Source organism: Thunnus albacares, chromosome 8 (genome assembly GCF_914725855.1).
Source record: "Thunnus albacares chromosome 8, fThuAlb1.1, whole genome shotgun sequence".
Lineage (NCBI taxonomy): Eukaryota > Metazoa > Chordata > Actinopteri > Scombriformes > Scombridae > Thunnus > Thunnus albacares.
Genome location: NC_058113.1, coordinates 334,716 through 350,298, shown reverse-complemented (window position 1 = coordinate 350,298; position 15,583 = coordinate 334,716). Strand labels below are relative to the sequence as shown.

The 15,583-nt window shown below is 40.7% G+C and overlaps 1 protein-coding gene across 1 annotated transcript; it reads left to right on the top strand.

The window, feature by feature from the left end:
• The first annotated feature begins 336 nt into the window (after positions 1-336).
• On the top strand, positions 337-15,485 carry fbl (fibrillarin). The gene is made up of 9 exons (XM_044358491.1): positions 337-606; positions 4,343-4,444; positions 4,556-4,699; positions 4,946-5,040; positions 5,468-5,638; positions 7,075-7,207; positions 8,467-8,579; positions 9,889-10,034; positions 14,356-15,485. Exons 1-9 carry the CDS (start codon positions 597-599, stop codon positions 14,378-14,380), a joined length of 939 nt encoding a protein of 312 aa, XP_044214426.1. The 5' UTR covers positions 337-596; the 3' UTR covers positions 14,381-15,485.
• Positions 15,486-15,583: the final 98 nt, after the last annotated feature.

Here is a 15,583-nt window from a genome sequence, read left to right as displayed (position 1 = left end):
CCTTACGTCTCTCCTTGCATCCACGGTGGGAGGGACTAAGATGCAAGGAAAAGACGCAAGTGAGGGAAACGTGGATGCAATTTAAGAGACTTGGGATGCACCCTGTGTGTGTAAAAGGGACAGCCAACACTTCAAGACAGGGAGCTGAAGCTGTTGTGTTGGCCCGTATTCAGACCAAATCAGGTGATACGGCGTACAGCTGCAGAGTGTGGGGGTGTGGGCGTGGGCGTGTGGGCGTGTTTGTGCTTTAGAACGTAACCGCTGACAAACAATCAGAAAATAACGTTTTATTGATCTGAATCACCGGCTTCCTCACTGCCAGCGCTCCCTCTCTTCATTCACTCACAGCTCACTCGACCACAGTTGCTCTCTTCCTATAGTGGGGAGATAACGTTACTTATCTACACTCCATACCAGTTGGCGGCGGTAGTGCGCCCTTTGCCGTGAAACATCAAGCGGAAGAAGCAGCAGTACCAGAAGAAGTAGTGCTGTATCTACACATGTGGTCAAGCTACGCCGTTCAGTGAGAGTCAACGGAGAAGAAAAGCAGAAGGACCCCTTTGCCAGCATCGATTTACCGTTTTACACCTGATAACATGAGGCCAGGTAAGGAGATAGGGTCGCATTTCGCTTTCGATGATGTTTGGAAGTAGACCGTATACGTGCCGAACATATGTGTTGGGTGTTTGAAGTTAAAGGCGCCGGTGTGCGTTCGGCCTGCTCCGCCATGCTTCACAGTTAACCTGGCAGCAAACAGTTATCACCAGAAGGGAAAACTGCTGCCAAGTGCGTGAACGCCTTCTGTAACAATATATGTGAGCTGTAAGCTGAAATGTAACGTTAACGTTATGTTCGCGACGTGACTGGATAACCGCTGCAGCAGCACGTTATCTGGTCCACGTGTTGAGCTTTCGCTCGGCAGCACGGAACAGACAAACTAGCCGCGACGCCTAGCAGACACGCATAACATGTATGTTATATAAAGTTATTGCTCTTGTAAGCTTTGTGTGCGGAGATATTTAATGAAGCTGAATTTGCTGCGCTTTCGAGGTTAATTCTCGAAAGCTAACAATAGCTTCTAACATCAGCCTTGTGTAGTTATCTGTATTTAACAAAGTCAGCAGGTCAGTGTTGCACGGAGGTTCTCCTCACCATCACTTTAAACACCCCTGGTGAACTTTGTATCAAACGTTGTTTTTGGTGGGAAAAGTAGGCTTAGTACAACACAAAGACTAAAGTAATGAAGGATGCGAGTGGCGCCTTAGAAACATCTATAATGTGAACTTGTATGTGTGCTTCTCCTGTTTGTCAGCCGTGCCATATTTACGTTAATTATATATATTTATTACTCTATCTATGTATACACACATCACTGAATCTGTACTTATGAATATCCCACGTACAGGACTGTATTATGTGTAATTCCCACCACATATACTCAGTCTTTTTTTTTTTTTTAAGAGTGCATTGACTCACTTCAGAAACTCCCCATGGTATCTAGCTTCCATCTGGGTCTTGTGGATCAGTTTTAAAGGCACAAGTAAAGTTTATGACCAGTAGTAGCACTATAGAGGAGTCTTTATCAGCAAGTCAATATCCCCCATTTTTACACCAGTGTTTCCCCTATAATAGTACAGAGAGAATGCCTGCCAGGCCAAAATTAATTTTTTTTTAAATGCCATAATTGACGCCAAATATCCATTCATTTGGAAATCAATATCATTTGGGAGCTTCTGAGCAGTGCTGTTTTGAAACTCCAGGTAGCGTAACTCCTTTTAAAGAATACCAGTGCCAGTGAGAGAACGAGCCTTAGAAAAGTGAAGGTGAATGTGAGCAGAACAGAGGAAAAGGTTAGCAGTAAGGCCATATTCAGACCAAGTCAGGCGGTGTGGCATTCAGCTGCAGGGTAGAGCGGAGGTGTGCGGGGGTGTGGGCATGTATATTTAGTTGTGGTTAGATAGTAAGTTGTCAATCTGACAGTAAATGTACAGCACAGACTACAGTGTTTCAGTTAATAAATGCTGCAGATTGTCAAGACCTAGAAAAGTTACATCTGTTGTTTCTCTAACTGCTGGAAAAGTGTAGGGGGTTAGCTCTGAAGTTAGCAACAGTGGGTTAGCCTAACCTGAAGACGCTAAACAGAGAAATAGAGAACTGAGAAATATGTGTCTGCTAATCAAGCCATAGCATATGATTCACATCATTTTCATAATCATCAAACCATTCAGTGACCCCTCGTGCCCTGTGAATTGGGGCATTGTCATCCTGGAAGAGACCACTCCCATCAGGATAGAAATGTTTCATCACAGGATGAAGGTGATCACTCAGAACAACTTTGTATTGATTTGTGGTGATCCTTCCCTCTAAGGGGACAAGTGGACCCAAACTATACCAGCAAAACACCCCCCCACAGCATAACAGAGCCACCAGATCCTCTCACTGTAGGGGTTAATCAGTCATTTAGACTTGTACATCTGTAGATGTATGTTGTTATGACCTGGCCCAACATGAAAATGACTCCTGTGTCCCTAGGTCCCAACAACCACCAGCAACAACGAATTTGAAGCCCTTTAAGTATTTATTCCACACACTTTGACATTTTGGCTTCAGGGTTAGTTAACAGCAAAACAACAAAAAAGGAAACTAAATCAAAACAACCTAAAATTACCTGCTCAGAACAAAAAGAAACAAAACTAAAAAGCTCTTACCAAACTCCTAACTTTGGGGAAAAAAATGAGAAAAGAGATTAAACAAAAATGCTACCCACCCCTACGGATCCCAGGCTGCTATACATGCTATTTGCTATATTCTACACATTGATGGTTAAGAACATGTTGGCTGGCTGGTTGAATTGGAGAGAAGTTCCCTGGAACAACCTACACACACTCAGGGTATGCCCTAAATCTTTTATTTGATATTTCCTCACTCTTCTATCCTCACTTGAACCAGAAGTTGTTCTGGTCCGCCATTTTGAAGACTGTCCCAAGTCTCTTATTTCTGCTCCGAGAAGCGATCTCTGAGGAGCTGTGACCGAGGATACACGAGAGCAAGCTTCACAGAAGTCTTTTACGGTCTGTCAGCAAGAAACACAGTTTGAACGCATTTATATACATAATACATCATTTTTCATCATATCTATTTAGTCACATGTGAGGCTGAAAATTCCTGAGCATCGGGTTTGATATGAGTTGCATTTCCATTTTCTCTGAAACATTTAGTCTAATAAATAATTTCCAGTGTTCAAAAGACACTCTAATCATATTCTGGGTTATTAAATAATGAATTCACAATCAGAATATCAATAAATACAGACTAAATAATATGAATGCATTATTACTTTATTAGTATTAGCATAGTGCACATATGTGTGCAGACACAAACTCCATCAACAGTCGCTATAGCTGTTAAAGCTGACTGACAAGCTGATCCAGCTGTGATCAGCTATCGCCGTCATCAGAAACGGACATTGCGTCACATGATGCTTCAGAGGAAACAACGCCTCATCTGTCTAAAAACAAATTTCCTTGTTTCCTCTCCGCTCACTTGTTTTCCTTTTGTCTCTATGCATCCACAGTGGGAGGGACTAAGATGCAAGGAAAGGACACAAATGTGGGAAATGTGGATGCAATTTAAGAGATCTGGGATGTACCTTTGATCACACAATCATTCACTCAGCCAATCAGACAAGCCCACCTGCAGCCCATTGCATACAGCTACCACAGCAGGTTCACCAGAGTGAGGGAGAGATCCACAGGCACACACAGAGGGGGTTAAAGCACATCATACACAAAAAAATCATTATACGACCTCTGAGTTGTAACTAGGAATGTTGGTTATATAGCAACACAGCTAATAAAGTGGCTCAAGCACTTACAGTATCTTTGGCTTTCCATTAATTTAGTTTCTTGTAATGGTACAGTTCTATCTGCAAAAGCTGGCTAGTCAATGTATCAGCTGGGCTGTAATGTCTGGCCCTCCCAGTTTTTCTGGTGGTTCAATATCATCGCTTTTGGACACATTTCCCATTTACCTCATTGTGTAACCAGGGCAAAGAGAAGAGACACGGCAGAATGAAGAGCATGCTTTGCTACATCACTGAGCCTTTATTCAACTCTACATGTGGTCTGCAACATGTAGGAGAAAACACAAGCAGCCCAATCTGACCAATCACAGCTCTTATAGTCTATATGTAGCATCTCAGTAGCCTCTACATTTTAATTCTGAAGAGGTGAACAGTAGCTCCAGTGGCTATATGTGAAGGCTCTGTGGTTATTCCATGACTTTCTAATGCACATGTGTAAATTCAACTGAGGTGTCTCTATTATCTGTGTTTGTTTTGCAGGCTTTAGTCCTCGTGGGGACCGAGGAGGGAGAGGAGGGAGAGGTGGAGGTAGAGGAGGATTTGGTGACAGGGGAGGAAGAGGAGGATTCAGAGGAGGAAGAGGTGAGTTTAGCTGAAGTTGATGAGAAGTTGAAGTGTTGTAAACATCTTGTCATCTGAACATTATCGGAGTTATAATATTGACTACAGCAGCTCTATCACAATGTTTCTCAGGTGGAGGATTCAGGTCCCCAGACGGTGGAGGATTTCGGGGCCGAGGAGGTGGCAGAGGCACCCCAAGAGGAAGAGGAGGGAGGGGTGGCAGAGGAGGCTTTGGAGGAGGGAAGAAAGTCTTGGTTGAGCCACACAGACATGAAGGTTATTTCTCATGTTTATAGGATTATTAGGAATCCAATCTACATAGATTTCTTTTCTAGTTTTCTGTTCATATTCTAAACTTAAGTGGCCGTCTATTAATGCAGTAATGCAAAACTTCATAGATTGGAGTTGTTATATGCTTCAAACATCTCTACATTTCTGTCTACCTAGATTTACCAACAATGTACATCTTTGTTGATTCAAATAGTATTTGGTAGACACTAACTTATGTGTGTGTCTCCTCAGGGGTGTTTATCTGCAGAGGGAAGGAGGATGCCCTGGTGACTAAGAACATGGTGGTGGGAGAGTCTGTGTATGGAGAGAAGAGGATCAATGTGGAGGTGAGATTTTACTTATCTGCAGCACAATGGTCAGTAAGTATAGGTAGCGCATCAGTATTGCATTAAGTTCACTGTTATTAACCTTTGCTGCATTGCAAATTAAGTGTTTTTTTTTTTTTTTAAATATATCTACAAATCTACATGCCTTGATGATGTCATTCTTCATATAGCCTGTCTATTAATTATTTTTAAGCTCAGTGTGCACAGATAATATTTAATAGTATTTGTCCAGGACATTGAAATCTTCCAGGACACACATGGACTGGCACCAAGTTTTTTCTGACAGAAACCCTGTCTCACCCTGTATAAAGGAGCAGCACTGCATCAGTCTTGAAGTCTTTAAGAGTCTTGGTCTGGGGAAATCAACAACTGTGGTCTCTGGTGTGTAAAATTATGATTCACAGTTTTCTTACTCTTTATCTGTTAGGAAGGAGAGAATAAGATTGAATACAGAGCTTGGAATCCGTTCCGCTCCAAGCTGGCGGCAGCCATCTTAGGAGGAGTAGACCAGATCCATATCAGGCCCGGAGCAAAGGTCATGTACCTGGGAGCTGCCTCTGGGACCACAGTGTCCCATGTTTCTGACATTGTTGGGCCGGTGAGTGCTGCATTCTCTCTTTGGATCTCAAAGGTTTTCAAATCAGTCTACACCCACACAAGAGCAAATGATCTAAGGCCCTGTTTACACCTGGTGTTAACATCCGTCTTGGATGATCTGATTACTAGTGGACGGCTCTAAATACAACACAATGCGTTCTGGACCACATTGAAGGACCGTCTACTCAAATGACTTTTTTCCGTCACACTAGGCATCAACTTGTTTGATAACAGGATAAACAAATTATTTTTAAATTATTGTTTTTCATGTGAATTAAAAACGTAATCAACCTCTCATTTTTTCCTGTTCCCCTAACCATCTTCCCTCTTCAAATTGACAATCAGAATAGAAATTAAACCATTAATTTTTTGCTTGTCTGTCTAACTAAAATTCAGAAGCTAAACGTAGCTGGATAGATTCTTCTGTCCTGTCAAGTTGACAGTGACAGTTTTTAGTTTTGCTGCGCTGCTCGACATAATGAGCTCAGGATTTATCAGGAGGACAGGTGCTTTACTCCAAACAGTATGAACCTGGACTGTGTGTGTAACAGCTGACCTATTGGATATGTAGAAGAACATGGAACATTAATTAACATTAGATCCTGAAGATTTAGCAAATTTTTCATGGGCGCAACCCACATACTCAGCTCTGCTGCTCATCCCATAAATGCATGTTCCTTACAAATGTGGCACCATTTAAAAGGGAAATAAACAGGCTTTGCAATAGTATAAGATTTATTGCAAAGAAGCATTGTTACAACAAAGAAATAATAAACCAAATAATCTACCAAACATTTTCCTTACTTTTTGTGCTAAGTTTATATAGATCGATCTATGTATCTATCAATCAAAGAAGTTGAACACAGCTTTTGACGGAGCGGACCCAGGTCCGTTTGTCCCACCGGTTAATAAAGAACGAATTTGGTCTTTGAAAACGGAAATGGTGTCCGTGTTTATTTGCATATAGAGCGGGGAAGTGAGATCCGATCACAAGTGGTCATTCAGGACGCACGTGGAAACGCATGTTAATACCAGGTGTAAACAGACGTACTTAGAGCTGTCCACTTGTGATCGGATCACCCAAGATGCATGTTAATACCAGGTGTAAACAGGGCCTAACTGAATACAATCCAGTGCAGTAGATCACTTGCTGTGGCCTCAGAAATCACCTTTGACCCTTTTTCCACTTTACATGGCAACTTTACAATATCAGTTTACTTGTTGAAATTATTAAAGGGGACATATTCTGCAAATTAAGGTTACAAACAACCCATAATGCAACACTCCATGTAGGAGTCGGTTTTACACCAGTACTTTCTCCATTCAAAAAGAATATTTGATGTTGTGAACACGTTATTGTCTAGCCGTTAGCAGAGTGTGTATGCAAATTAACTTATAAACCGCTGTGTAACCGGTCAAAAATATTCTGTGTTACAGGAAGGGCTGGTGTACGCTGTGGAGTTTTCTCATCGATCAGGTCGGGACCTTCTCAATGTGGCAAAGAAGCGCACGAACATCATTCCCATCATCGAAGATGCGCGGCACCCACACAAGTACCGCATGTTGGTTGGTAGGTAGCCCTGAGACTGCAACAGAGCTACTTAGGCCTTGTTTACACCTGACATATACATGCATCTTGAGTGACCACTTGTGATCAGATCTCATTTCCCAGCTGTATATGCAAATAAACGTGTTTATCATTTCCATTTGCAAAGATCAAATTTGTTTGTTTTTTAACTGGCAGGAGGAGTGGGGGTCTGTGCACCCTCCTTCCAAAGCTGTGATCAACTTGTTTGATAACAGGATAAACAAATATACAATGCATTGTGTGCCCCCTCATGAAAATCAAATGCCTGTCCCATTGATTTGCCCCACTCTGAACACACACGCACGCGCAGAGTCTCTTAATGGGGAGACGCAGCTGCGGGGAGATCGCTGCATATAACTTTGTATTTGTTATACACATATGTTCCGATGTGGCGCTAGAGCAAATCAATAGGACAGGCATTGGATTTTCATGAGGGGGCACAGAATTCTTTGTATATTTGTTCATCCTGTTATCAAACAAGTTGAACATGGCTTTGGATGGAGGGTACACAGACCCCCGATCCTCCTGCCGGTTAAAAACAATGAATGCAGTCTTTGCAAACGGAAATGGTGTACTTGTTTATTTGTATATAGAGCGAGGAAGTGAGATCCAATCACAAGTGGTCACTCAAGACGCATGTGGAGATGCACGTTAATGCCAGGTGTAAACGGGGCCTTTGTTGGGCCAAAAACGTTGTTAAAATGCAAGATGCTGGATTTTAGTGCAGCCGGTCAAGCAGCTAAATCAGCTTGTGCAGGTTATTGAAGACTTTGCATTTAAACAGTAATGTTCATTGGATAATTCTTCTTTCACTTGTTGTTTTTTCAGAGGTTATTTTTATGTTTCCATCTCATTTTTGTTGTGAAAAGGGATCAATGAATATTTTTCATTAGTTTTTTCGAATATATTAACTACATTAATTAGTTGAGTTTCTTAAACCAGACAGAACGGTTGAGGTAAAGTTTACCAGTTAAATGCAGTGATGTTAGAGTAATATCTTGTATGTGGTTAATTACCTACCTAATTCACACTTGACCTTATTATGAACTTAACATCATTGTCATGTAGCTTGATAGATAAATCCGCTTATAGTTCTCTCTGACAATACAAGGGACAGTGGAAAGAAGCATAATGCACTTGCCAGCCAACATGTACAACTGTGAAGTCCGACTGGATCCACAGGAACATAATGTGTAATCAGATGCTTGGTGTTCAGACAGTAATGGCCTGTCCCTCTTTAGGCATGGTGGATGTGATTTTTGCTGATGTTGCCCAGCCTGACCAGACGAGGATTGTTGCTTTGAACGCTCACAACTTCCTGAAGAACGGAGGACACTTTGTCATCTCCATCAAGGTAACCTGATGACCACCCCACCAGACAGCAGCCCTTTAACACAAGCACTGCCTCTGGTTCTTATTGGTAAACTAGTCATGACAGTGAAGTCCAGAGATGATTATAAAACAAGTTTTAGCAAGGATGTGTGTTTTTTTAGGTACATGAAACATAAAATACAATCCAGGCAGCCCAGTTTAACTAAGATCCATGAATTTGTAGGCTTAAGGTGGCTGTATACTCCTTCAGACATGCATGTTGGACAGCAGAAGGCTTCATGCATGTGATTGGCCAGCGCAGCGCCTTCCCAAATGACGTCATGTTTCATTGCAACAAAGGTTGAACCAGGTTAAACTTTTTGCAGGACGTCCCTGTGATGTTTTTGCCGGAGCTCCCTGCATTAAGGACCCCCCACTGCGTCAACGCACCCAAAGGTCATGCAGGGCTAATGTTAGTCTGAATGCAGCCATAGTCTCAACAGCTATAATGACTGGTGTAATCTGGACTTATTACATTGTGTGATGCACAAGAAGTTATGCAAATGAATACTCAACGTGGAGTAGTTCACATCAACAGTGAGCATATATGAAGAAAAGGGTGACACCTGCAGACACAAAATCAACACTTAGTATCAACGATGGATGGAAAAAGAATCTTCTACGTGTCCTTGAAAGTCTCAATTAGATGTGTTAAGCTCACCTTTATAATTTGAGTATGTTCGAAATAGACATGCCACTTGATGTCACTGTTGTCTATGTAGCTGAACATAACAATACTCTTATCCTTATCTGGTAAATATTATTATTCACTGGGGCAGGAAACATTGACTAGAGAAAGTATAAAGCCCCTTCGTGCAAAAGGGTTTAGTTTACGAATCCCCTCAGTAGTAAAAAAATGACAAGATCGTTTGAGATCATTAAAAAATATTGGCAGGAACAATTAAACTGCATCTTGACATTGATAGGGATGTGCCTACCGTCCAAATCTACACCCATGGTGAACAAATGATAAAAGGGCTTGAGAGAGAAGTTCAAAAACTGCTTTCTTTCTCAACTCAATACACCTGACCAGTCACAGCATGAAGTGGGCGTCAATGTCTGATTATGACGAGCTCTGACAAGCACGTCTGATGGAGGATACTGGTAATTACAGTAAATGTCAGATATATTTTAAAGTATAATTTCATGTACAGTACAGAACTTAAATCAAATCCACACATTGAGGTTTTGTATCAACCTGCTTATGTCTCATTTTGGATTTGGAGTTTTCTGTCCACTGTGTAGTGTCTGATGTGTGTTCTTTTTTTGTTTTTGCTTTGTTTTACCTTTAGGCTAATTGTATAGATTCTACAGCAGCTCCAGAGGCAGTGTTTGCCTCAGAAGTGAAGAAGATGAGTGCAGAGAACATGAAACCACAGGAACAGCTCACGCTGGAGCCCTATGAGAGAGACCATGCTGTGGTGGTGGGCATCTACAGGTACATTAACATCAGATTGCTCCCCATGAACACCTCAGATAGTGTACTGTAGAAAAAGACAACTTACTCTAAAATATGCAAGTACTGTGTTTCGTATTTGTACATAAATATCCATCCCGTTTATTTTGACACTTAAATCATCACTGGTCTGACTGATTTTTAAAAAAAGATATGAGATAATCTGTGCATAAACAGAACATGACAACTTTCTTTTTCCTTGTATCTCCAAATGATGTGTCCTTTGCCATGTTTTTTAAATTTCAATTTTGAACTAATTTGCCTAATATTCTCTGTTCTTCAGATGTGGTGGAAATGTGTGCAGAATGCACAAAAGGGTCTTTGAAGTTGCTGAGAGTTCATAGTGTCTTGGCTTGAAAAAGTGCTTTACATTGCAGCACCTGCATACAGTTGCTGCATTATACAGCTCTATCTGGTGAACTGTTTTAAAAAGTTACTTTTTCTCAAGATTGACACATTTTACCTAAAATAAAGTAGCTAATTTTGATAACAGCAGCAAAGTGCAATTAGAGGCCACACAACCTGTGCTATAAGTATGGGCTGTTCATAAACTCTGTGGCTGTCTCACACTCTAACTTGTGTGTTGATGTAAATGACGTACTGCAGCAGTCAATTGTTGTGTGCCTCTGACAGGGTTTTAAAGAGGTACTGCACACTTTAACGTGTTGTAAACTATATGACTGTACTGTGATGAAACACATCAATGCTGGTGTTAATATTGACAGTGACACAAAATTTATAAAAAATCAGCATTCCATGGGTTGAAAATGGCTCAACCTGTCATCTGTTAAAAATCAGCCCTAAAAAGGCAGGGCCAATGCTGATATAGAGTCAACTGTTTGGGAGTTCTCTGTCTGTCATGAAATTTATATAAATGACCCTGAGCTCATTTTCAAATATATGCTGATCGAGACAATTTTAGCTTCAGCAGATAACGGCGGCATTGGCCTGCTGGAGGAAATCTCTCTGTCTGCGACTGTCCGTGGGCAGCCACAAAAACAACAGAAATCTTCCTTGCAGCTCTTGAACTCTTCGGCTGTCTGTTCCTGCAGTTATCAGCTGGCAAAATCTTGTTTTAAAATGTTAAATCTTGGTGTAACCGGAGCCCCGCCGAAACTGACTGTCCTGTCTGTCAGCTGAACCTGTCCGCTGCGGAGCAGCTCCGCTGAAACTGAACCTGTCAGCTGACAGCTCTACTGCTGGAGCAGAGTCGCAAAGCTGCAGTGAGATAGGTTCACTAAAGGCTCCAGTTACACCACAGATAACTGCAGGAACAGACAGCCATAGAGTTAAAGAACTACAGGACGAAATTCAAAATGACTTCTGGCTCGTTTAATTGTCATTGCACTGTTTGTCTTCCTATTATTATTATTATTATTATTATTATTATTATTATTATTATTATTATTATTATTGGTCACTGAGCAACTCCTGCCCTCCTGCCTCTCATAGCCATGCTCCCCCCTCCCCTCTCCCCTGCTCAGCCCCTCCTGGCACCCCTTTCAGCCCCTTGCCCACTTTTAAGCAGTTTTCAAGATTATGCAGTGGGTGGAGTAAGGCTCAGACCTAGGGGTGCAGTTACACTTTAATATACAGTCCAGACAGTAAGTATTTGGACAGTTACACATTTTTTGTTCTTTAGGTTCTGTGCTTAAGCACATTCAATTCAAAATGAAATGGATACATTAAAATGCCATGTCTCAGCTTTAATTTGAGTAGGTTTACATCAATATCATGTGTGGAAAATAATCCTTTTAACACAGTGCCAAAATTGCAAGGGCTCAAAAGTAATTGGACACTTTGCTACTAAATGTATGTTGGGCATTTCAGTGTTAGCTCAGCACAAATGAGCTCACACATGCTTCAGATTTGATGATTGAGAATTGAAATTTGCCATTTAGATTGAGGTGGAGTTGTCTTTCAATATGAGGAGTAAAGAGGTGCAAATGAAGAAGATAATAATGAGGCTGAAAAAAGGGCACAAGTTTGGTACATTCTAAAAAAGCAGATGAACATAGGAAAACTAGAAAATGGCAAGCAAGCTGACTTGAGGAGCACAAGTCTTGTGGATAAGCAGAAATCATTTGCATAGTATAGAAAATGGCTGCACAGCAAGTCCAGAATGCTCTCCAGAATGTAGGTGGACATGTTTCCTTGTCATTGATCAAGAGAAAGCTTCATGACCAGAATTTGACATGACTCAGCACAAGATGCAAACCCTTGGTGAGCCTCAAAAACAGAAGGGCAGGTGGCAGTTCACAAAAACATACAAAAAGAAAGCCATAGAGTTCTGGAGCAAAGTTCTATGGACTGATGAAACGAAAATCAGCCTCTATCAAAATGATGGAAAGAGAAAAGCATGGAAAGAAAAGGACGTGGCTCATGACCCAAAGCTTAGCACCTCATCTGTCAAATAGAGAAGATGCAAAGTGTCTGTTGATGTCTGAGTCCAAGACCTCAGCCAATCATTGACTGCAGAGGATTTCCACTAAATATTAAATATGATTTAGTTTGAACAGATACAGTCAATTACATTTTAACCCCTAAACTTTGGGCATTATCTGTTAAATGGGCTATATCTCCCACATAGTACTCTCTATTGATGTAAACCCACTCAAATTAAAGCTGAGAAATGGCATTTTAATGTAGTATCAAATCTATATTCAAAATTCAAAGACAGACTATGTACACATCTCTGCATTCAAGGACTGCTTTATTACAACTTAGGTCTTATTTTCACAGTTTTGGCCATAGTTTCAGTTATGTCAGTGTTATACTCACCAAAGTAATTTGCTGAGATCTGGGAACACAGTCACAACAACTACAAAGGAGTCTTGACGTGGCAAGAAACAGGGACAGTCATGATCAGACAGGCCGGAAATAAACCAACAGTTTATCCAGACCATCTAAACCACTTTATTGGAGGTCAAACTGTAAGGCTGTGACCTGTAATGTTGCTAATAATCCCTCACTCTAAATTGTGTGGATGTTTGTAACAGTTTGGGTAATAATTTTACTGTTCACCTTTTGTTTTCTCACCAAGTAAGAGCAGTTTACCTGGAATTCTGTTTCCAATTTCTTAGTATCTACTGCAGTATCTGTTAGCAGTGTGTGATCATGTAAAACCCTGGCCATGAGTGGAGTGTCAGATCTATATAAAATAATCTTCATGGACCCATTGCTTCTGTGTCAACGGGGCATTTAATAACTGAATTGCTATGCCTACAACATCGTAATGCATTATTGGATTCAACTGAACAGTTGTGTATCCTAATGGGCTTGGTGTGCATTGGCACACAACAGACTTGTCTTTGAAGTTTCCTTCATTCATTTTTGTAAGGATTCTGCATGAGATTTCATTGGCTTTAAAATCAAGAGGCAGTGTGTTATGCTGTAACAGGGTGAATTTTGGAACAAGTGAACAGATGAGAGCAAATGGTCATACTCCATGGTGTTCCAAAGCTCCAGGACTGTGAATGTGAGGTTTAGCAGTTTCTACTCCCTACTAATGTTCCCAGAGTTGGGTTAATGGTGACAGGTTGACACCAAAGACTATATGAAAAGATGCACAGTGCCTCTCCACTTCCTGCCGCTATGCCAAAGTGAAGCCAAAATATCTTGTTTCTGGGAGCTGCCATCTTGCTTGTGTGTTGTTATTTGCAACCACAGTCTGTGCCATAGAGTGGGGCGGTGAGATGATGGCCCACAGGACCTGCCCCCTCAACTTGACTGACAGCTGTCCCGCTGCAGAGGGGAGATAAACCAGCCAAAACCAGACAGTAACTAGAGCTACAGCTGGTAGTGAATCACAAACGAAAACATACATTAGTGTCTTCCATCAGAAACTGCTGCGGTTCGAGGGTGGCTGTCAATCACAGCTGTCAGTCATGATGTCAGCATTTTGGCACCTTTTTTTACATTGTCAAATACCTAATTAAAAATGAACTTATCAGAAATATGAGCCCTTAAACATACATCATTGTGATAAGAACTACATAATGTGACAGAAACCATCTTTGGGAAAAATTTATTTGACTTGCACTTTGATTTTTTTTTATTTTGGCCTATGTCCCATCTGCTAACATGGAGGGGGCAGGACTTATGATCTATACTGCAACCAGCCACCAGGGGTGATTAAGATTTTTTTGGCTTCACTTTTGGGGAGCTGTCATGTTGTCCATCGTTATATACATTCTATGGTTGACATGTGTATCCCCTTCCAAACTGCTGCAGTCTGCTCTACATATACAGTGCCTGCTCTTTCATATGATATGTTAACATTCTCTTTTCTTTCATTCCTCAGACCTGCACCTAAACAGAAGAAATGAGGTGTGGAAGAAAGCTCAGGGAAACGGATTACCATTTTCTGCCACAATCTACTTTATTTTTTTTAGTCTATTTCCCTTTTCTTCAACTGCCACCACCCAACATCAAACTGCTTGAGGCTCTTTTTATTACAGATAAGGTTAGGAGCATGTTACATGTGGGGACATTTCAATTGGTTGCCAAATTGGAGCAGGTCATCTTGTTTAGTGTTTGTAATATATTACGGTTCACATCTGGTTTGACCTCCCTTATTTCACATGTTATGCACAAGTGATAGAAACATCAGACTTATGATCAGGTCTCTGTTCCTGTGCAACCACACATCAGGAAGATTATGTAAAAGTAAAAGGCAGTGGTCTAGTGTTTATATCCAGTCTCATGTAGTTTGTCCCCAGCCTAGGATTAGTTGTCAAGCAACTTTTTAGTTCATCAGCTGCTACCCTGTGAGCAAGTAATTTACCTGAGGAGTATTTTAACCGATGGGATAAGGTGTTAAATCCTGAAAGCTTTATTGAAAAACAACTTCTATGTAGTTACTCAAGTTTGAATAACTACTACATGGTTTGATTTTGGTGGGAGGGTTTTTTTGCTTTTTGTATAGGCAGTACTTTTATTTTGGTACTTTTTGCTACTCCTTTGTGCTCCTGATCATTTTCTTACTGAATGTCCTCTTTTTTTCCTGGTCCCCTGCTCCTGACCCCATTGTTTGGGATATCCCTAGTATCTAAACATCATACACCCATACAGCTAGTATATTTAATGTATAAGTTATGTCAGAACTTGTGTACATTAAAATATACTTTGTGCTAATACATTGTGTGTATTTATGGTAGTCCGTGAAGAACATCTTCAAGTCTGCATAATATACACTTTGTTAAGGAATCCTTAATGCTCATCTGTTTAGTGGTGAGGTGGTAAACTGACCCTGTGTTTACAAACACAGATCGTGATTTTGTCATTCTTATTGTAATTTGATAGTATATCTTTTGTGTTAACAGAGTATGAAGCAGAATGATTGTAGGTAATTTACAACAATTTATGCTTGTAACAGTTTGTTTTTTTTATATAACTGGCTACTTTGTTTTAATAAAGTGTTTGATTCTCTTATTTTTGTATGGCTGCCAACATAATAAGGAAATGTACCTTTACATTGATCTGTTGTCATTCTGACCAACAATCTTGACGTAAATGTATTGTTTCTGTAA